The 24,141-nt window shown below is 45.5% G+C and overlaps 1 protein-coding gene across 1 annotated transcript in view; it reads right to left on the bottom strand.

The window, feature by feature from the left end:
* nox5 (NADPH oxidase, EF-hand calcium binding domain 5) overlaps positions 1–24,141 on the bottom strand; it is a 71,349-nt gene that overhangs the window by 37,245 nt on the left and 9,963 nt on the right. Inside the window, exons 5-11 of the mRNA XM_078241245.1 lie at positions 19,594–19,831; positions 17,381–17,534; positions 13,788–13,963; positions 11,443–11,625; positions 8,409–8,541; positions 5,833–5,975; positions 3,408–3,566 (exon numbers count right to left, since the gene is read on the bottom strand). Of these exons, the coding sequence (XP_078097371.1) occupies positions 3,408–3,566; positions 5,833–5,975; positions 8,409–8,541; positions 11,443–11,625; positions 13,788–13,963; positions 17,381–17,534; positions 19,594–19,831 (1,186 nt within the window). The remainder of the gene's footprint in view (positions 1–3,407; positions 3,567–5,832; positions 5,976–8,408; positions 8,542–11,442; positions 11,626–13,787; positions 13,964–17,380; positions 17,535–19,593; positions 19,832–24,141) is intronic.

Here is a 24,141-nt window from a genome sequence, read left to right as displayed (position 1 = left end):
GCCTTCTACGCTCCAGAGAAAAAATTCCCAGTCTATCCAGCCTCTCCTTATAACTCAAACCATCAAGTCCCGGTAGCATCCTAGTAAATCTTTTAAGCACTCTTTCCAGTTTAATAATATCCTTTTTATAATAGGGTGACCAGAACTGTACACAGTATTCCAATGTCTTGTACAACTTCAACAAGAGGTCCCAACTTCTGTATTCAGTGTCATCCTGCCAACCCTTCATCCTGCCTCTCGGTATATGGCCTGGAGGCGAGATGGCACAGAGAAACTGGCATGCAGGCCAACTCAATATCTTAACCTCCTGTCCATCTTCATTCCTAGCCCTGGCGGGGGCTCAGGCTCCAGCCTCAGGTGTGTCCATCATCTGTGGGTTTTCTTCATCTTTTTCATTTGAAAATACTTAAATCACTGCAGTGTCCCAGCGAACTGCTGTCTAACAAGGTGCTGCTAGTTGATTAATAAGTAAAGCTGCCAAGAAACTTCAGTCATTCAAATAATGGGCTGCAAGTGGGACATTCACTAAAGCAGCCAACATTCTAGGGGCGGCACGGTGGCACAGTGGTTAGCACTGCTGCCTCACAGCGTCAGGGACCCAGCTTCGATTCCCGGTTTGGGTCACTGTCTGTGGGGAGTTTGCACATTCTCCCCATGTCTGCGTGGGTTTCCTCCGGGTACTCCGGTTTCCTCCCACAGTCTGAAAGACGTGCTGGTTAGGTGCATTGGCCATGCTAAATTCTCCCTCAGTGTCCCCGAACAGGCGCCGGAGTGTGGCGACTAGGGGATTTTCACAGTAACTTCATTGCAGTGTTAATGTAAGCCTACTTGTGACTAATAAATAAACTTGTAATAAGTTTTAAAATATTTATTTCAAGATGAGGGTGGAATTTTCCGAATAAATTCTAAATGCTGAATGAGCGAGAAAATGGGAGCATTTCAGACTCACTTTCTCAGGTGAGTTTGAAAATGTAATCTTATGGCACTTACTGCAAAAAAGTGCCAAGATGCGATTCTCGCCAGCAATGGCGGGAGGCTTGAGCTCGCCGGGGAAACCGACTGCTGAGCTTTATGGACGCCATTGCGCAGGTGCCCCAATCTCCCAGTGTACACCGATTGCACCCCCCACCCTTGCCTTTCTCCCACAGCCCACCTACCCCACGGACGTCGCCACCACCAATATTTAATATTTAAATTGGCTTTCAGTGGCAAAACAGTGCCGGTACGATCGGGAGAGGCGAGAACCAAGGCGTGTTTCTCGATTTTCGCCTCCTGCCCGATCTTACCACCTTGTCTCAACGCAAGTTGGACAGGATGGGATTGTAAGATTGCGCCCGAAAGGTGGTCTTAATTGCTGGCAAAACATTCAATGGAACAAACATTCTTACAAATATACTTTGACCTAGAAATGGGGTCATTCCAGTGCCCGTTTTCCAGACAGTACGTCAAACCTCCAATGTGGTGGACAGGACATGAGTTTAATATCAGGCAGAAGTATACTGAACACCCATAGAACATAGAACATTACAGCGCAGTACAGGCCCTTCGGCCCTCGATGTTGCGCCGACCAGTGGTACCAATCTAAAACCCCTCTAATCTACACTATTCCAATATCATCCATATGTTTATCCAATAACCACTTGAACGCTCTCAACATTGACGAGTCCACCACTGCTGCAGGCAGGGCATTCCACGCCCTTACTACTCTCTGAGTAAAGAACCTACCTCTAACATCTGTCCTATATCTCTCACCCCTCAATTTAAAGCTATGTCCCCTCGTGCTAGCCAACACCATCCGAGGAAAAAGGCTCTCACTATCCACCCTCTCTAATCCTCTGACCATCTTGTATGCCTCTATTAAGTCACCTCTTAACCTTCTTCTCTCCAACGAAAACAACCTCAAGCCCCTCAGCCTTTCCTCATACGATTTTCCCACCATACCAGGCAACATCCTGGTAAATCTCCTCTGCACCCTTTCCAACACTTCCACATCTTTCCTATAATACGGCGACCAGAACTGTACGCAATACTCCAAATGCGGCCGCACCAGAGTTTTGTACAGTTGCAGCATGACCTCCTGGCTCCGGAACTCAATCCCTCTACCAATAAAAGCTAACACACCGTACGCCTTCTTAACAACCCTATCAACCTGGGTGCCAACTTTCAGGGATCTATGCACATGGACACCCAGATCCCTCTGTTCATCCACACTACCAAGTATCTTACCATTAGCCCAGTACTCTGTATTCCTGTTACTCCTTCCAAAGTGAGTCACCTCACACTTTTCCGCATTAAACTCCATTTGCCACCTCTCAGCCCAGCTCTGCAGCTTATCTATGTCCCTCTGTAACCTGCCACTTCCCTCCGCACTGTCTACAACTCCACCGACTTTAGTGTTATCCGCAAATTTACTAATCCATCCTTCCACGCCCTCATCCAAGTCATTAATAAAAATGACAAACAGCAGTGGCCCCAAAACAGATCCTTGCGGTATACCACTAGTAACTGAACTCCAGGATGAATATTTCCCATCAACCTCCACCCTTTGTTTTCTTACAGCTAGCCAATTCCTGATCCAAACCACTAAATCACCCTCAATCCCATGTGTCCGTATTTTCTGCAAAAGCTTACCATGGGGAACCTTATCAAATGCTTTGCTGAAATCCATATACAGCGCATCAACCGCTTTACCCTCATCCACCTCTTTGGTCACCTTCTCAAAGAACTCAATAAAGTTTGTGAGGCACGACCTACCCTTCACTTTACTCTTTTGGTAAAGAAAGACTCGTATTTGTATAATTCTTCGCATGTCCATTAGTTGTCACAAAAATGCCTCACAGCCAATGAAATAGCTTAAAAAATACATGTCCTTGCCCTTCGAGAAAAATCCACCCTTTATCTGCATATTTATTATTCATTGAATCATAGAATCTACGGCACGGAGAAAGGCCCTTCGGCCCAAACTGGTCCATGCCGACCAAAAAGTCCATCTAAGCTAACCCCATTTGCCTGCATTTGGCCCATATCCCTCTAAACCTTTCCCATCCATGTATCTGTCCACATGCCTTTTAAATGTTGTCAATGTCCCTGCCTCAACCACTTCCTCCGGCAGCTCAGTCCACATACATAACCCCTCTGAGTAAAAAAGTTGTTCCTCAGGTTCCCATTAATTCTTTAAGAATACCTTGGCACATTGTGGAGTTATTAGAGAAGAGCAGTAACAATAATTCTATAACTTGGATTTTCCACATTATTGATTACAGATAATGTACAACGCAGAAACCAGTCACTCGGCACCTCAGGCTCCATGTCCATATTAGTTCCATACATGGGCACCCACCAACCCTTCACCCTAATATCATCTAACCCCATTGACATATTCCTCTATAGCCAGGAATGCTTCATACCTCCCTGAGCGGAGGACCATCTAGACCAACCAGTTTGATGTTATCGTCAAAGGACTCATTCTGACAGCTCATGTGGGATTTATACAATGTCAGCTCCACTATGTCCTCCTTGCTGGTCGCCACTGAATCATTCGAGGCAGCCAAGTTACGAAGATGCTCCTAAAGACAGCAAAAAACAGGAAAAGAGCCTTAACTAAGCAGTCTAGGAAGGAATGAAAAGTAACTGTAAGGAGGGCAAATGATAAATATGCCAAGTGTAGTGTTCATTACATGTTAGAATCATAGAGTCATAGAGGTTTACAGCATGGAAACAGGCCCTTCGGCCCAACTTGTCCATGCCGCCCCCTTTTTTAACCCCTAAACTAGTCCCAATTGCCCGCATTTGGCCCATATCCCTCTATACCCATCTTACCCATGTAACTGTCTAAACACTTTTTAAAAGACAAAATTGTACCCGCCTCTACTACTACCTCCGGCAGCTTGTTCCAGACACTCACCACCCTCTGTGTGAAAACAATTGCCCCTCTGGACCCTTTTGTATCTCTCCCCCTTCACCTTAAACCTATGCCCTCAAGTTTTAGACTCCCCTACCTTTGGGAAAAGGTATTGACCATCTAGCTGATCTGTGCCCCTCATTATTTTATAGACCTCTATAAGATCACCCCTCAGCCTCCTACGCTCCAGAGAAAAAAGTCCCAGTCTATCCAGCCTCTCCTTATAACTCAAACCATCAAGTTCCAGTTACCAGGTACAGACTGTGTCTTTGGATGACGATATAGAACATGGGGTATATCTGTACTTGATGCAAAATGGGTCTCTCTCAATTTTTTATTTCCATTGAAGTCAATGTAAAAAAGGCTGCCCACTCGCTATTTACACATAGTCAAGAGCTAGCCCCCAATAAGTCTGAAGCTCAAACAATTTGTCACTCCACATCACAATTCCTCAATCTGTTGTTGCCTAGGAACACATGGGAGACCGTGGCAACTTCATGTCATTTGTGGCTCTCTTGGGCTATCCCTCGGGCATTACAGATGGCAGACCCGAACAATCGATTTCCGAAAATCAGAACAGAATCATATTCAGCAGAAGATATAGCAACAGGAAATTACCATCTAACTTGATAGGAACAATACTGAATAGCAGTGACACTTGGCTTTGCATTGTTTGTAAAATCAGGACATTTTTCCTCTGGGATTATTTTCCCAAATATTCTGAGGTCGGAAGGACATTGGAAAGGCAGAGACAGGGGAAATGATGATGTTCGAATCAGTCAATGTACATTCCTGTAGGATCGCAGACCATTTGCTCCATGTATAATATTGATAAACCCTGGATTCCCACACCCAGTGGTGCGCAAAGCAGACTTTCATCTGTCCCCAGAACAGGTGACTAACCTATCACCAGAGGCTTATAGCTTGAGGGGTGCCACTCCACACCTAGCCTGGCTGACCATGAGTCTCTCCTGAGCTTACCGCCTGCCATTGGCGTGTTTGGAAGGATTTTGCAGGTTGACTCTCAACCTGTTTGGTCGCATTATGAACGCACCTTCCTTGGCCATCAAGTTCTGGGGCGGGACTCAAACCTGGACCTTCTGGCTCAGAGGTAGGGACGCTAATCCACTCTGCCACAAGACTGCTATACACCGAGGTAAGAGTTAATAAATGCAATAATTGATAGGTACAGGTTTTGTGACCCATTAGATTTGGAATAGTTATCCTGGAAAGTTTCAGTTTAGTCCAATGCAAGGTTAATGGTAGCAGCCATGATATGGTGGCACAATGGCACCTCTGCCTCACAGCACCAAGGACCCGGGTTCAATTCCAGCTTGGGTAACTGTGTGTAGTTTGTATGATCTCCCCATATCTGCGTGGCTTTCCTCCAGATGCTCCGGTTTCCTCCCACAGTCCAAAGATGCGCGGGTTAGGTGGATTGGCCATGCTAAATTGCCCCTTAGTGTCCAAAGGTGTGCAGGTTAGATGGATTAGTAGGATGATTGTGTAGAGTTGTGGGGATAGGGTGGGGGAGAGGGCCTGGGTAAGAAGATGCGCTGTTGAAGAGTTGGTGCATCCTTCTGTACTGTAGGGATTCTATGATTCTATTCTATGGTTTTATGGGTTCGCCAAGCTTAAATCCCAGCACGAAGTTGACCAGGTCAGAGTCAATTGACAAAGTTTTACCCTCCCGCCCGCTATGGAATGGGCGAGGGGCGGAGCATGGGAAGGTCTGTTGACCACAAGCGGGACGAGCGATGCCATAAAATCCCACACAATATGGGAAGTGGTTACATCAATCATGAACAAATCGTCAACCTTGGGAAATAGAATCAACCTGTTATCACTTCAGTTATAAAACCAGGGTTTAATATATATATATAGCGAGGAGCAAGTTCACTGACAAAAGCAGCAAAAACAGGAGGGCGGACCTGAGCACTCATCTGGTGTTTCTTGTTCCTCAGGTTTATTGTCAGCCGCTTTGGTTCATTTGCCAGTAGCTCCGGTTGTCGGAAGTATTCATAGAGTTGGTTGGTCCATTGGCCCAGGGACCTGATATGAAGCCAGAGAGTGTCTGCAGATTAAAACAAGTGTAAACATCACTAACATCTTTCTTCTTTCTGTAAACAGGGACGATTCAATAAACGGTCGCAAAGATGTGCCACCAGATGTCACTCTTTGCACATGATTCAGAGTCCAGTGAATGAACTGTCACAAACTCACCACAGGAATTTGGAGCAGAAGTAGGCAATTCAGCCCTTCGAGTCTGCTCCGCCATTCAATCAGATCATGGCTGATCTCTCCCTGGTCTCAAATCCACCTCTCCACCCGTTCCCATATCCCTCTTTCCCTTATTTTTATTAGAAATATACCTATCTCCTTCTTGATACCATTCAATAATGATTCAGATCTACCGCGCTATGGGACAGCAAGTTCCACAAATTTACCACCCTCTGCTAGAAGTAGTTCCGCTTCATCTCAGTTTTAAATCTATCGTCTCTCAACCTAGACCTGTGACCTCTTGTTCTAGATTGCCCCACACGGGGAAACATTTGGTCTCCATTTACTCTATCAATCCCTTTTAAAATTTTATATACCTCGATCAGATCTCCTTTCCCCTTTCTCAATATTTAGTATAAAAACGAAGGCCGGAATCTTTCTGCTGTTCACACTGGTGGATTTTTTGGTCCCACTACAGTGAACAGAGATTTGGCTGGGTGCCAAATCCTTCGCTGCAGCGGGAAGGGGGCGTGGACGGCCGGTAAGGTCACGTCCTGAAGCTTCACGGCAGTGGTTGTTAGAATGTAACCGGTGACAACTTTGTATTGGATGTAATGCGACCAATGGTAACAAGCTGTAAGGGTCAGCTGATCCAGTAAACCATGGAACCAATTACAGAATGATGTGATGGTCAGCTGACTCGCTATAAATACGAACCTGTTGGGAATTGAGGGGAGTGGCCGAGGGCGAGGCCCCAGGTTTGGAGTAATGAAGTTTCTTTATTAAACCCTTTCTTTGATTTATAAGTTGGAGTATGTTTTGTTATATTTTTATTGTTTGCATTTGAAGAGTTCCTTCTGAAGAAACATTGATGGGCAACCTGCAGCCCACCTGGGTTCTGAGCGTGGCCCAGGAGACATTTTGTTGGCCATTGCCCAGGTGCAGGGGTTGTCACATTCTGCTGATTTCTGTCCATGTAATTTTTTTCCTACTACTCTGACTGAAACGATTCGCACATAAAGCAAGGGCGAGTGAAGTGAGGTGTGTGCTGATCGCTCACAACACTGACTGTGAGAGCCGTGCGCTCCCTCTGTGTCCAAAGCGTAAATATTTCTTTTGTTTTTACCATTTGAAGTTGATGATAGTTCTATTAATATATAAATGATGAAGCATTTTCTGTAACTCATTATGAAATAATCAGAGTGAATTAAATGTGTTTAATCTTATTAAAGTATTCATAGAGTTGGTTAGAGTCAGGGGATTTTCACAGTAACTTCTTTGCAGTGTTAATGTAAGCCTAATTGTGACACTAATAAAATAAACTTTAAAATAAACTTAAAACTTGTTCATGGGATCATAGTTAGAGAACAATCATTTAAAAAAGTTTTACTCCATCCACTGGCACGCGCCAGTATTATGTTTTAATGGGTTGAGTAGAAGATAGGAGAATAATCATAGATCCTTACAGTGCCGAAGGAGGCCAGTGAGCCTGCACCAACAATTCCACCCAGTCCCTATCACCATAACACCAAGTACTCACCCTGCTAATCCCCCTGACACTAAGGGCAGTTTAGTATGGTCAATCTACTAACCTGCTCATCTTTGGAGGAAACCCAGTCAAACACGGGGAGAACGTGCAAACCCCACACAGACAGTCAGCCAAGGTTGGAATTGAACTCAGATCCCTGGCGCTGTGAGTGCATAAGGTGCAAATTGGAGCAGGGTGCTTTTCAGAAACAGGAATGTGCATATGGTCCTTTTAACAGGTCAGTTCAGTTTAACTCTTCCTCTTTTGATCCTTCAATCTTATCTCTTCAACAACAAACCCAATTGTATCTTGAACCCACAAATTATCCTTTCCTGGAAATTTATTTCAGTCTATCATGCTTTAAAGAACTTCCACCCATCATATATTCCTACTCTTAAATTATTTCTTTTGCATCCCCTGGTATTTGAACTCTTTATCACAGTGATCAAGTTCATGGAATCATCGAATACCCTACAGTGCAGATGAAGGCCATTCAGCCCATCAAGCCTGCACTGACAACAATCCCATCCTGGCCCTATCTCCGTAACCCCACGCATTTACCCTGCTAATCTCCCTGACACTAAGTGGCAATTTAGCATGGCCAATCCACCTAACCTGCACATCTTTGATCAACTTTTGTCAGCTCTCTTCAAAACTTTGGAAATGTCACTTGGGTCATCTTGATGCCTTCTCTACTGTATTGACACCCACCCTTGACCCACCGATACAACAGACGGCTTAACATTACTCCCATCATACCTTGCTGCTCTGGAGCACTGCTGATTGTAAATGGATGCCACTCGTACTTGGCTATTGCTGGGATGTTGACGTACACATAATCTCCTGGTTTATAGTGAAAGAATGGCAATCGCTTGATAACTAGATGGGTAACCTGAATATTAAGAAAGATATTTTCATACAATTTCATATACGGATGTCAATTGGTTCTAGTGTCTATTTGACGCAATTGATTGAAAACTTCACATGGGATTTTCCCTGTGGGCTTCTGAACCCTACTGTCAGATTTAAATGGGGCTCTGAAACCCGCACTGCCGGGGGGGGGGGGGGGGAAGAGAAAGTGACTTTCCCCAGAGGGACCAACTAATGGCCAGAGGACAGGCTAATTGTCCAATTATGGACAACAGGCAGGCTCTAGAAACTGGAAGGCAAATCAGAGGCCTTCCAGCTTAGAAGCAGCAGTGGATGCCATGGTGGGTTAGTGAGGGAGGGGGCGCTCCAAAATGGAGGCAAGCTTTCTCCAACTTTATCAAACTTGAAATTCAGAATGGTTTTTGTGACTGGGCCACAATTGTGGAGGGAGAACCTGTCCACTGAATGGCTTGTGGTTGCTGCTGCTCTCTGTCAGGCCTCTAGGCCTATCCACTGTTGCAGCCTGCTGCTCCCCACATCATGTCTCAGGGGAAATGGCCCAAGGACGAGATACGGCTGAGGAATTGGAATGATGACCAGTGGCACGGAATTCCACGCCTACCTGCCTTTGACCGTGGCCCTGGCAAAGTTGATAATCCAGCCCCAGGAACTGATATCTTCTTTGGCATCACACTGGGCTAACATGGTGAGATTGGTTATTCTCCCCCTCCCCAACCTTCTGCCACTGACTCCAGTGTATCTCCTGTGGGTGGCCTAATTTGGATTCTTTTCCCTCTGACTCTCAGTGGTCCCTCAGCAGAGATTGGGACAGGAAAGTCAACTGCTAGGGCAAGTCTGGGGCATCTGCGGCCGCTTAAAGGGCCAGCTGCAAGCCAACGGAGAAAAGAGTGGGATGAAGTCTATCAACACGAAGGAAGAACATGAACAGATAGCAGGGCAAATGCAACATCTTTCTTCCAAATGAAAAGCAGATGGAAATCTATAAGGGCGGCACGGTGGCACAGTGGTTAATGCTGCTGCCTCACAGCACCAGGGGCCCAGGTTCAATTCTGGCCTTGGGTGACTGTGTGGAGTTTGCACGTTCTCTCCGTGTCTGCGTGGGTTTCCTCCGGGTGCTCTAGTTTTCCACACTCCAAAGATGTGCAGATTAGGTCGATTGGCCATGCTGAATTGCCCATTAGTGTCCAAAGGTGTGCAGCTTAGGGGGATTAACAGGGTAAATTCTCCCCCCTCGCTTGCAGCAGCAGCAACGGGGCATGAACGGCGCCCGTATAGCCATACTCGACAGAAGAGGCCCATCGAGTCTGCACCGACAAGACTATACTAAATCTACACTCATCCCACTTTCCAGCACTTGGCCCAGAGCCGTGAATGTTATGACATTTCAAGTACTCACCCACGTACTTTTTAAAGATTGTGAGGTTTCTCCCCTCTATTACCCTCCCAGGCAATGCATCCCAGACTCCCATCACCCTCTGGGTGAAAGAAATCTTTCCTCAGCTCTCAGAATCTCCTGCCCCCACCTTAAAATAACGCTGGCTGGATTAAGACCATCAAACCACAAGACATAGGAGCAGAATTAGGCCACTTGGCCCATCGAGTCCGCTCTGCCATTCACTCATGGCTGATATTTTTCTCAACCCCATTCTCCTGCCTTTTTCCCATAACCCCTGAACTCCTTATTAATCAAGAACCTATCTATCTCTGTCTTAAAGACACTCAATGACCTGGCCTCCACAGCCTTCTGCGGCAAAGAGTTCCACAGGTTCATCACTCTCTGGCAGAAGAAATTCCTCCTCATCTCTGTTTTACAGGATCGTCCCTTTGCCTGAGGTTGTGCCCTCTGGTTCTAGTTTTTCCTACTAGTGGAAACATCCTCTCCACGTTCACCCAATTCAGGCCTCGCAGTATCCTGTAAGCTTCAATAAGATCCCCCCCTCATCCTTCTAAATTCTAATGAGTACAGACCCAGGGTCCTCAACCATTCCTCATATGAGTTTCTACTATAGACAGTCTGACTATAGGATCTTAAGACATAGGAGCAAAAGTAGGCCATTCAGCCCATTGACTCTGCTTCGTATATCATAGAATCATAGAATCCCTACAGTGCAGAAGATGCCATTTGGCCCAACGAGTCTGCACCAACCACAATCCCACCCAGGCCCCATCCCTGTAACCCCACGTATTTACCCTGCTAATCCACCTGACACTAAAGGGGCAATTTACCACGGCCAATCCACCTAATCCACACATCTTTGGGCTGTGAGAGGAAACCCATGCAGACACGGGGAGAATGTGCAAACTCCACACAGATAGTCACCTGAGGTTGGAATTGAACTCAGGTCCCTGGCGCTGTGAGGCAGCAGTGCTAACCACTGTGCCACTGTGCCGCCCCAATATATAGAAAATTCTTTTTGCTACCTTCCTCAAATGGAACAACCCTCGATCATGGAGGGATCCATTTGAAGGCTCCATGAGAAGAATTGGCCAGTAATGGCAGAGAAATTTAAATATTAGTCCCATAAAATTAATTTTAAGCCACTTTTCCATATTGACTTCAACAGCAGGAAAGAACAGGCAACCCTTCTTTAGTGAGAACCTAAATGCACCTTCAGGTCCCATTGCCCCAGGTTGAAAAGAGTAGCAAGTATGAGATAAATCAAGAAGCTTCTGCAGAGAGAAACGGAGTTAATATTTCAAACTGGGATGACCTTTTGTCACTTGCAGACTATTTCCGGCATTTTCTTTTTGTTTTTATTTCAGATTTCCAGCACCTGCAGTGTTTTGCTCTTGAAAATCAAGGAGCATTGGTCTCCCAGTCCATTTGAAGGAAGGACCTGCTATCTATCGGTCTGTACACTCATTCAGTCACAGTGTGAACGCGCACTGCAGTATCACTCACCTTAGACGGCAGCAAGTTGACCTCCACGACCTGAGTCCCACCAATTCGCGAAACTGCGATTCCGACTATTTTTTCCATAAGGAACAAGAATCCTGCGGCCACAAACCACTTCCAGAAGTTGGGACCATGAAGGATTAACAGAGCCCAGACCCAAATATAGCTAAAGTGGGTCCAATAAAACACCTGGAACAGAAGGATTTGGGATGGGGTTAGCAACTTCGGAAGTTCAAACAATAGAACCCAATTTGGCATCAAGGAATCTCCAGTCAATGTCATGGCTACCAGCAGGTCATACAGAAAATGTATACTGGTTTGTGAATACTGATCGAAACCTGTAAATCACAGTAAATATGTAAACGCCTTTACTAGAGGCAGTAATCCAGTGGAATCGGACTCTGTAAAAACTGTTTAGTGCTCAGATTATTCCGCAATATCTCAGCATTGCTGCCTCACAATGCCAGGGACCCGGGTTCGATTTCCGGCTTGGGTCACTGTCTGTGCAGTCTGCACATTCTCCCCATGTCTGGGTGGGTTTCCTCCAGGTGCTCTGGTTTCCTCCCACAGTCCAAAGACTGATTAGGTGCATTGGCCATGCTAAATTCTCCATCAGGATATCCACTCCATCTGACGAAGGAGCAGGGCTCCGAAAGCTAACGGCATTTGCTACCAAATAAACCTGTTGGACTTTAACCTGGTGTTGTTAAAACTCTTACTGTGTTTACCCCAGTCCAACGCCGGCATCTCCACATCATGACAATCTGATAGGCAGAGAGAAAGTGAGTATATCACCAGCAGGTGTCCAAAGTCAATATATAGGGTGGGATTCTCCAGCCATACTCATCTGAAGTCCCAAGATTCCCACCTGACTTCAATGGACCTTTACTTGGTCTGCCTCCCGCCCACTAGCATTCCAGTGGCGGGTGGGATGGGAGAATTCCGGCCATAATTTAGGTTGATTGGCCACACTAAATTGCCCCTTAGTGTCAGGGGGATTAGCAGGGTAAATATGTGAGGTTGCAGGGATAGGGTGGGATTGTTGTCGGTTCAGGCTTGATGGGCCGAATTGCCTCCTCTGCGCTGTTTGGATTCTATGATTCTATGAATTCAGGGACTGAGTAGTGAAACCAAGCAGCACCAGGGGTGCAAAGTCTAGACTTTGGGATGAAAGGAGGAGATTTACAGAGATACAGAAAGACTGCAAGCATCTCTTCAGTGTGGGTGTTTATCTGCCACAGCAAATAACTTGCCCTCATTTATTCCCTTGCAATTCACTGACAGGTAATAAGTGTTGTCTGGATTAAAGCTTATTTATTAGTGCCACAAGTAGGTTTATATTAACACTGTAATGAAGTTACTGTGAGAATCCCTTAGTCACCACACTCCAACGCCTGTTCGGGTACACTAAGGGAGAATTTAGCATGGTCAATTCACCTAACCAGCACATCTTTCAGACTGTGGGAGGAAACCGGAGCACTCGGAGGAAACCCACGCAGACATTGGCGGAATGTGCAGACTCCGCACAGACAGTGATCCAAGCCAGGAATCGAACCAGGTTCCTGGAGCTGTGAGGCAGCAGTGTTAACCACTGTGCCACCGACAAGGTGCCCTCATTAGTTGCCCTCATTATCTGTTATCTGTTATTGTTTTAGTCCAAGGAGAAGAATGTGATTGTTAGAGCCCCATGATACAGGAAAGTGACTGAACAGAAGAGTGGAGTTCGCACTGGGCCCTTTGCTTCCACTCCAAAATGTGACACAGTGGAAGAGAGTGGGAACAAAGCACTTGGACAGTAATAATGACCGTAATGTAATGGGGAACCGTGAGTCAAACAGCCCTCTCCTTCCCATCTTAAATTGACTCGCTCACTCCAATGGTCTGACATTACTGGCATGGGTGAAACCATGATCAAGCAGGGGGACAGGCCAGCCCATTGCACTGGGGGTGCTGACGCCTGCGATGGTGATTTGCTTAAGCTAGGGTAGAGTAAAAGATCAGGGTAGCCAATGAGGTTAAACCGAGGCTTTACCTGATGCAATTTTTTTCAAAGCCATCTCGGCCTTTTGGCTGAGATGAAGCATTAGATCAAGCCCGGGAGGGGGGTGCAATGCCTCATCCTGTCAGCTTGGATCTTCTTTGGTCAAGCCCAAGATGGAATGCAATGTCTTGTGTTCTCAGCTTGGATCTGGTTCATGCCTCAATTGGGGACCATGATCGAACTTACTTTGAATTGCCTTTTTTGATCAGAATTAAAGTACCAAAAGGTACCCAAAAAAAATCAAAAACCAAATTATTGCTCCTGATTATTAAACCGAACTCTAAAGAACGCTGACTGCAGTTTCTTGTACCTCAAAGTGTCCGCTCCTGCGAACAAATGGACTCGAACAGATGAACATCAAAATGATCAGAAGCAGCAGGATTACTCCAGTAATGGAAGATGTTCCATAAATCCAACCAATCCCAGGTCTTGTTGTAAAGAGGTACTCCCACAGCTGGTAGGTGCCACCATTTTGAGACAGTAACCCTGTAAAATGAAATAAATCTCAATAAACCTGCTACTTCTTACAGCAGCCATGGTGAATAATAGGCATACGTTTCAGGGAAAGCTGATAGTGACAGGATGAAAGGAAGAGAAGGATATGTCGATAGGGTTGTGGGGCGTTAGAGGCTGGTGTTGAGCATTAACACCAGGGTAATGGAGACCAGGTAGTGTTGGGATGGTCCTGACTGTAGCCTTCACTATCTGGGACCACTGTGTCCCTCAGTGGCAGCCACTGAAACACCTATTACATTGCTTCAGTAGCTCTGTCTTCACGCCCTGTCTTTAAGGGGGGTGATGGCCCAGTGGTATTATTGCTAGACTATCAATCCAGAAACTCAGTTAATGTTCTGGGGATGCGGGTTCAAATCCCACCATGGCAGATGGTGAAATTTCAATTCATTTAAAAAACATTTGGAATTAAGAATCTACCAACGACCATGAAACCATTGTCGATTGTCGGAAAAACCCATCTGATTTACTAATGTCCTTTAGGGAAGGAAATCTGCCATCTTTACCTGGTCTGGCCTACATGTGACTCCACAGCAATGTGGTTGACTCTCAACTGCTCTCCAAGGGCAACTAAGGATGGGCAATAAATGCTGACCAGCCAGTGACACCCATGTCCCACAAGTTAATTTTAAAAAAGCTGCCTAGGTTCGAAATTCCACCCTGAACCTATCAACATCTTTATCTCTGTCTCCTCATTTGAAGAAGCTTCTTAATATCTAACTTTTTGACCAAGGTTTTGGTCATCCATTGGTGCCAAGATTCATTTGATAATGTTCCCGTTAAGCAGTTTGGGACATGTTATGATGTTAAAGGCACTATATAAATACAGGTTGTTGTTACGGACAAGATTGGGAATGTTTATTCTCATTCAGAAAGTTACTAGAGATGTGGAATGGAATTCTCCCATTCTGGGAGTAAGTGAGGTGCAAGGGGGCCTATCCCACCGACCCGAATGGCAAGATCCCGCGGCAGATTCTGTGCTTGGAATCTCTTTGCTTATGCACTGACACATTCCACTCTGACCCTCCTGGCAGGCCGGCAGCTGATTCGTCCGCCCATTATCAGTTGGTGGGTTCGCAGATCCTGCTGCCATATTTAACACCAGTCCAACACTGATTCCGGCCCATCTGTCATCACGAGACAGTTAAGGATGGCAGCAATGCAGCAGAAAAAGCTAGCAGCCTTAAGAGAAAGTCTGTTCCTGGATTCAACCACCCCTCCCCGAGCCCATCACCTGCGAGGCACCCATATCCCATTGGGACATCTAACCACCACCTCTGGAGTCTTTGTGCGTTCCTGTCCATGTGTTATCCCTTTGTGAGCTTTTCATGCATTCTTGTCAGGGTCCAGCTCCCCTCCCCTCAGTCTTCCCTCTGCCTTCCATTGCTCATCTTCTTCATCCACCTCCTTGCCCCGTTGTCTGCCATCGTGACCCATCATCCACCCCCCCCCCCCTCTTTGCACAGCCCTCCTCCCACATTGCCACCCCCCTGGCTTGGTCAGAACACCACACCCCAACCCACCTCAACTCGCACTTCACCCCTGGTCAAACGTCGGACTTTTGTCACATGGCATCATGACTCCCACAGCACGGTGCTGTCCAGATAGACACTGCTATGCGGCGCCAGGGGAAGGAGATCCCTGTACTCCCCAACCCCAGGTGCTGTACTGATCCAACTCGATGACACAGGAAGGTCCATGGGTCCAGCAGCGTGGTGCTGCCATGAAGACTAGGTTGGCATAGAGATAGAGGCAGGAGCTGGTCTGCCCCGGCAGAGTGGTGAACAGCGCATCAAGAGCAGCGCAGCACTGTGGCGGAAAGATGTTGCACTCACCCCAAAGCCTCTTGCCAATTGAGGACCGCCTTGTGCATGTCATTCTTTAGCAATCGGGTTTGACGCCAGAGTGATTTCTCATTGGCATGGCACAAGATTGGAACGCCAGCGGGATGCTGTTTTAAGGAGCATTCATGAGGTGTAAATGTTGTCCATGCCTCCAGCCAGCAGGAAAATTGACTCACCATTAACCCGCCATTGGGAGATTGACCCACCATTAACCCCCTACTGAGAGACCGACCCACCATTAACCCGCTACTGAGAGACCGACCCACCATTAACCTGCCACAGGGAGAATTCTACTTAACTTTACACCAGCGGGTGTCCAACTGTTTGGCTCTCACCAGATTCTCCGCACCTGCCCACTCACCATCAAACTCGCCACGGGCTGGGAGAATTCTTTCATGTCATCCTGAAAATGAAGTGTGTAACTCTGGTACAAGAAAAAATTATCTAAGATTCAAGGATCGTTTTGAAGCTTCACTTTGGGTCAAATTGGAAGTACTGGCAGAAGAAAAGACTATTACTCTGCCTCCTTGGCAAGTGCAAAAGAACCCAAAATGTGTAAATGAAATATTACGGCAGTTCAGTAAGTAATATTGTATAAAATGATCATGCCAAGTTAATTTGAGCAGAATGGATCTATCATCCCTGGGTTATAGAAGAATGAAAGATGCTTTCGTTGAAATATATGGGCGGCACGGTGGCACAGTGGTTAGCACTGCTGCCTTACAGCGCCAGGGGTCTTTGGGTTCAATTCCCAGCTTGGGTCACTGTCTGTGTGGAGTCTGCACGTTCTCCCCATGTCTGCATGGGTTTCCTCCGGGTGCTCCGGTTTCCTCCCACAGTCCGAAAGACGTGCTGGTTAGGTGGATTAGCAATGCTAAATTGTCATTGAGTGTCCCAAGATTTGTACGTTAGGGGGATTAGTGGGGTAAATGCGTGAGGTTAAGGGAGTAGGGCGGGGTGGGCCTGGGTAAAAAGCTTTGTCAGAGCATCGGTGCAGACTCAATGGGCTGAATGGCTTCCTCCTGCACTGTAGGGATTCTATTCTATTCATGTATGTTTCTGAGAGGGCTTGACAGAGCAGATGCCGAGATCCTAAAACCAGAGGGACAGTCTGGGGATCTACGAATACGATCATTTCTGACTGAGACGAGGGGAAATTTCTTCACTCGGAACATTGTGAATGTTTGGAATTGTTTGTCCCGGAGGCTGGGGGTGCTCAGGCTTTGAATAGATTGAAGGTCAAGATCAATAGCTTTTGGATTCAAAGGAAATCAAGGGATGTGGGAATCAGACAGGAAAGTGGATTTGACTTGGGGGATCAGCTATGATCTTATTGAATGCTGGAGGAAGCTCCAGGGGCTTGTTAGGCCTATTCCCGCTCCCATTCTTGATGTTCCTACAATCAACTCACGCAGACTGTTCTCTTCAAACAAAATACTCATCTTCGAGCCAACTTTCAAAAAATTGATTGAAAACACTTTCTTATTTCACAAGGAAGATGCTGTAACATGTACATAATGCTGTCTGTCACTTTGTTTGAACTTACCAAAGTTCAAAATATGGGCAATGGTGTGAACAACACTCAGTCCAAATATTGCAAATCCCACCAGCTGGTGTAAGAGTACGTGTTGGTCCAAAGGCAAAACCCTCACCACCCAGGTTGCTCTTAACCAGGTCAGACATCGGCGCAGCATCAGGACCTTTGAGATGGAAAAGCAATGAAGGTTTGGCTAAAATAATCTGAAATTGCCTTAACACCGATAATAACAGGAAGAATCGTCATGACACAAATGTGTTCGGAGGTCCTACTCTAATCAACTTGTTTTCTATTGTATATTCTATTCGGGCCATAAATTTAAGATAGTCACTAAACAAACCTAATAGGGAATTCAAGGGGAACTTATTAGTGTTGCTGTTTATTTACTAGTCACAAGTAGGCTTACATTAACACCACAATGAAGTTACTGTGAAAATCCCCCAGTCGCCACACTCCAGCGTCTGTTTGCGTACATTGAGGGGGAATTTAGCACAGCCAGTGCAGCTAACCAGCACATCTTTTGGACTGCGGGAGGAAACCGGAGCACCCAAAGGAAAGCCACGCAGACACAGGGAGAATGTGCAGACTCCGCACAGACAGTGGCACAAGCTGGGAATCGAACCCAGGTCCCTGGCACTGTGAGGCAGCAGAGCTAACCACTGTGCTAACTTCATTACCCAGAGATTAGAACTCGGTTTCACAAGAAATAGTTGAGGCTACTAGCATAATTGCTTAAGGGGAAGCTAGATAAACAGGAAATAGGATATGATGGTGGCGTTAGATGAAGGATGGCAAGAGACTTGTGCAGAACATAAACAATAACATGCATTTGTTGGCTGAATATTCTGATAATGTGTTGTGAATATGAAATAATACCATGAATTCCCATCAGATTCAACATCAACTGCCCTAGTTAGTTAGGGACTGTTATTTTAACAATATAAAAGCAGGGATGTCTTGATGCACCTGTACAGGGCATTGGTGAGGCCGCAGCTGGAATACTGTGTGCAGTATTGGTCCTCTTATATGAGGAAGGATATATTGGCATTGGAGGGAGTGCAGAGAAGGTTCACCAGGTTGATACCGGAGATGAGGGGTTTGGATTATGAGGAGAGGCTGAGGAGATTGGGTTTGTACTCGTTGGAGTTTAGAAGGATGAGGGGGGATCTTATGGAGACTTATAAGATAATGCGGGGGCTGGATAGGGTGGAGGCGGAGAGATTCTTTCCACTTAGTAAGGAAGTTAAAACTAGAGGACACAGCCTCAAAATAAAGGGGGGTCGGTTTAAGACAGAGTTGAGGAGGAACTTCTTCTCCCAGAGGGTGGTGAATCTCTGGAATTCTCTGCCCACTGAGGTGGTGGAGGCTACCTCGCTGAATATGTTTAAAGCGCGGATGGATGGATTCCTGATCGGTAAGGGAATTAAGGGTTATGGGGATCAGGCGGGTAAGTGGTACTGATCCACGTCAGATCAGCCATGATCTTATTGAATGGCGGGGCAGGCTCGAGGGGCTAGATGGCCTACTCCTGCTCCTATTTCTTATGTTCTTAACAAGATATTTTCTTTCTATTTAATCCTGTATCTCCCTGGATCATGAACTGTTATATATTTAAATAGTCTTATGATTGCTTTCAGAGCAAATTGCACATTTGATGGTAATGTCGTTAGGGTGTTTCACAGGCTGATGTTTAGTTTCAGTTTCTGTTCTGTGCAGGGAACAGCTTTTCAATAAACCTGTTGTGTGTTACTTTGAATTAACGTGGGCAAACCACATGTTTTTCTTTTCGTTTAAAACCCAGAAGCCCTAACATAGTTCGGACGTTACATGAACCATATCCAAAGTGGGCAGGCTCGATGGGCCGAAAGGCCTCCTTCTGCACTGGAGGGATTCCTTGTATTCTATGACCTCCTGAGAGCCAGCAGATGATGTGGGGGCAGGAGGGAGAATCCAGGCGTGCATAAGCCCATCCTGACAATTTCAGCAGTGACCACTCGGAAACAGGAACCCTGATTGATTTCCCACTCTTGTTGCCAATATGTGCACAACCATTGTCAACCTGGTCGTAATGAACTCAACTCAGGTTAAATATCAGAGCTTTCCTGTTCTGGTGTGACCCACTGGGTTTCACACCAACCTGCTAAACAAATGCACAAATCCTTCATGATGTAAATTCACTGTCAAAAGCTTTAGTTCCAACGGGAACGTCTATCAGTACTCACCCCGACGAAGGTACAGTTGAAGTTAAGACACTGCCCACAGCCTTTTGCCAACATAACCCACCCACCAGAGCTGGTATGCTTCAAGGCTGCGAATGTAAAAAGTAAGATGTTGACGAGGATGTAGCAACACATGAAGAGCAGCTTGCGGATATTATTGTGCCAGTAGGCGGGCGTCAGATACCGCGGGGTCTGCCTGGCGTGTTTCTCTGTGGTTGGTGGCTTTAACCAGTTGGCTGCACTGTAGAGAGAGAACAAATGTCATCAAGTTAGCCACTATCCTTCAGTGGAATGGGATGTATTAACTCTAGGGCTTCCCAAGGCTGATATCAATTGCACTCCATGTCAACTGTGTTATGAAGTTGTATGTTTCAGGTTAAAAATGTGGTGTTTGACAAATGTACATATTGAAAAGAAATGCTGAAACCAAAATAAGAAATCATATTGCATTGTCTCTTTAAAACATGTGTCTTTGTGCTTGGGATTTTCAACTGCAGAAGCCAATTTTGCAACATTTGCACAGAGTTCCAGCAGAGCAAAACAGGCTTTTGAATTGGACCAATGATTTTAAAGCAAGCACTCAAAGACACAGAACTAATTGAATTCAAATTTGAGTGTTGTTGACAGCCTCAAGCTGGAATACTGTGAGGTAATTCTAAGTATTTAAACCCAGACAGGGAGAAATAACGGTTCGAGCAACCGTGCCACCTCTTTAGATTGAAGGAGGGAGTGGCGAGTCTCTCATGTGGAATTCTGCGGCAATATATAGCTTCATCAAATCACCATCTAAATTGAAGGAGAAACCAACTCAGAAAGTATTCCAGACAGAAGCATCAGAAGAAAGTTCATACTTCCAACAGATGCCTGGTATTATATTATTTGAGAGTGACTATATTCTGTAGTGATTTATTTAATTATTCCTGAATGAGTCTTGTAATTAGAACAGCATTGTATTGGGGAGTTGATTTAGTTTGTTAATTGTTTCAATATGGTTGTCACCAGTTGTAAAAATAAAGACCTGTTAATTGTTCATGATAGTGGCAGATCCTGCTTTAATTTACCAAAACCAGTAGCTTCCTACGATCTCACGCACACTTACTTAAGATTATGAGGCGAGGTATATCCCTTTGGGCGTTCCAAAATCGCACAGAGGGAAACATCACCTCCGTGTTGTAACAATTGACACTGTGATCTACAGTGGACTTTCCTATTCAACCTTCTATTGTCAGATTAGAACTTTATGATTGCGAGGCATTCTGTGTATAAGACATAAGACATTGTCTTTGTGGAGTTTGCACATTCTCCTTGTGCCTGCGTGGGTTTTCTCTGGGTGCTCCGGTTTCCTCCCACAGTCCAAAGGTATGCGGGTTAGGTTGATTGGCCATGCTAAATGGCCACTTAGTGTCAAGGGGGACCAGCAGGGTAAATACGGAAGGCTACAGGGATAGGGGCTGGGTGGGATTGTGGTCAGTACAGACTCGATGGGCCCAATGGCCATCTTCTGCACTGTAGGGATTCTATGTCATCCAGTGTATTACACTTACTGGAGATGCTGAATTTCAACTCACATTTGACACAAACTATGACACAGAAATTCTCCATGTTGCTTTCAGACATTTCAGCTTTTCAGTTTATTTCAACGCACTCTTTTTAAGCATCTCCTCTGTTTTTAATTTAAAGGTTAACTGCAGGGCAGGTGGCTATTTGGTCCATTGTTTCATTTTGTGGTTGGCAGAATGTGTGACAAGTGGTGTGCTACAGGGATAGTGATAGGGCCTCAACTCTTTACAATTTATATAAATAACTTGGATGAAGGGACTGATGGTATGGTTGCTAATTTTGCTGAAGACACAAAGATAGGTAGGAAAGCAAGTTGGAAAGAGGAGATAAGGAGGCTACAAAAGGCTGTAGATAGGTTAGGTGAGTGGACAAAGACCTGGCAACTAGAGAATAATTTAAAGTTTTTTAAAAGTTTATTTATTGGCATCACAAGTAGGCTTACATTAACACTGCAATGAAGTTACTGTGAAAATCCCCTAGTCGCCACACTCCGGCGCCTGTTCGGGTACACTGAGGGAGAATTTAGCGTGGCCAATGCACCCTAACCAGCACGCCTTTCGGACTGTGGGAGGAAACCAGAGCACCCGGAGGAAACCCATGCAGACACGGGGAGGATGTGCAAACTTCGCACAGACAGTGACCCAAGCCGGGAATCGAACTCGGGTCCCTAGTGCTGTGAGGCAATGTGGGAGGTTGTCCATTTTGGCAGGACAAATAAAAAACTTATTGTACAAATGGGAAGAGATTGCAGGACTCTGAGATGTAGAGAGATCTGCATGCTTAGTGCCTGATTCACAAATGGCTAATATGCAGGTACAGCAAGTAATTAGCAAAGCTAATATAATGTTATAATTTATTGTAAGGGGAATTGAATACAGGAGTAGGGAAGTTCTGCTGCAGTTATGCAGGATATTGGTGAGACCACAATAAGAGTACTCTGTAGAGTATTGGTCTCCTTTTTTAAGAAAAGATGCATCAAAAGAAGTTCAGGGAAGGTTTACTGGACCAATATCTGGGATGGGTGCTTGTCTTATGAGAAAAGGCTGGACAGCTCAGACTTGTATCCACGGGAGTTTAGAAGAGTATGGGCAACTTGATCAAAACCGTTAGGATCCTGAGGGGACTTGACAGGGTGGATCCTCTTGTGGAGGAATCTAGAACTTGTTTAAAATTAAGGGGTCGCCCACTGAAAACAGTTGAGGAAAATGAATTCTCCCAGAGGGTCGTGAGACTTTGGAATTCTCTTCCTCAAAAGCTGGTTGAGGTAGAGTCTTTGAATATTTGTAAGGCAGAAGCAGATAGATTCTGGATAAGCAAGGGGCTGAAAGGTGAGGTGAGAATGTGAGGTTAAATTGGATCAGCCATGATCTTATTGTTAAAAAAAAGTTGTTCGTTTACTTATTAGTCACGAGTAAGGCTTACATTAAGACTGCAATGAAATTACTGAGCAATTCCCCTGGTCACCACACTTTGGCGCCTGTTCGGGTCAATGCACCTAACCAGCACGTCTTTCGGAATGTGGGAGGAAACCAGAGCACCCGCAGGAAACCCACGCAGACACAGGGAGAACATGCAAACTCCACACAGATAGTGACCCAAGCCGGAAATCAAACCCAGGTCCTTGGCGCTATGAAGCAACAGTGCTAACCACCGTGCCACCATGAATGGAAGGTTTGAGGGACCAAATGGCCAACTCCTGCTCCTAATTTGTATGTTGGTATGTCTGTTGGATCTTTGCTAGGACAGTCAAGGCCTAATAATCCCACTGCCCTGCTCACCCCACAAGAGTCTACACACAAAAACAAGAGCAATATTGAGCTGTACAGAAAGGTCCCAAATCTCAGCACATGACAGGATGTGTTTGTTGGAGTATTGTGAACAGTTCTGATCTCCATATCATAAAAGGAATATAAGGCAATTGAAAAGATGCAAAGAATCATAGAACCCCTACAATGCAGAAAGAGGCCATTCAGCCCATTGAATTTGCGCCAACAACAATCGCACCCAGACCCTATCCCCGTAACTCCACGTATTTACACTGACACAATTTAGCATGGCCAATCAACCTAACCCGCACATCTTTGGAGTGTGGGAGGAAATCCACGCAGACACGGGGAGAATGTGCAAACTCCACACAGACAGTGACCCAAGGCCGGAATTGAACCTGGGTCATTGGTGCTGTGAGGCAGCAGTGCTAACCATTGTGCCACCATGCCGCCCCAAGAAGATTTATAAGAATTTACCAGAACTAAGAGGTTATACCTATCAGGAAAGAGTGGACAGGCTGGGCACCTGTGAAAGGTTTGATAGGGATTGAGAATAATCTTTTGCTTGTGAGGGTGATTAAAACTAGAGTTTATAAATTTAAGGTAGTCATTAATAAATCCAATCGTGAGTTCAGGAGAAACATCTTCATCCAGAAAGTGGAACTCGCTGCCACTAGGAATAGCTGAGGAAAACTATATTGTTACATTAAAGGTAACAACATGAGGAAGAAAATATGCTGTTTGTGGCAGTGTGTCCCTTAGGGCACGCTCTTGGAGGGTCATTTGACCCACTCAGTCAACTGAGCTGGAGTGCGCGAATCCTGGAGCTGCTTCTGAGTCTGGAATCGTGGAGTACGATAGCCTTTATATCACTCTCTGTACATATTTACTTACCTTAATAAACTGTCCATTCGTTAATCTATTTGCCTGTCTTTGCAAGATATTTCACTGATAGGGCTGGATGAACGAAAGTGTGGAACATAAGCATCAGCATGGACCAGCTGGACCGAATGGCCTAATTTCGTGATGTAATTCTACGCAAAAAAAGGATTCACAGATGCAGCCCTGCACCCTCATAATGAGTCTCCCCCTGCATCAGTAACTGTACGTTCATGGACAATAAGCAATGTGGAAAATGTAGACAAACGTAAATAAACGAGTGAAGTTAACTTCAATGGGGCTGTTTGCATTGTGATTGTGTTTTTACTATAACTAAAGAAATGCG

The sequence above is a fragment of the Mustelus asterias genome, chromosome 24 (assembly GCF_964213995.1).
Source record: "Mustelus asterias chromosome 24, sMusAst1.hap1.1, whole genome shotgun sequence".
NCBI lineage: Eukaryota > Metazoa > Chordata > Chondrichthyes > Carcharhiniformes > Triakidae > Mustelus > Mustelus asterias.
This window is presented reverse-complemented; position numbering and strand designations above follow the sequence as displayed.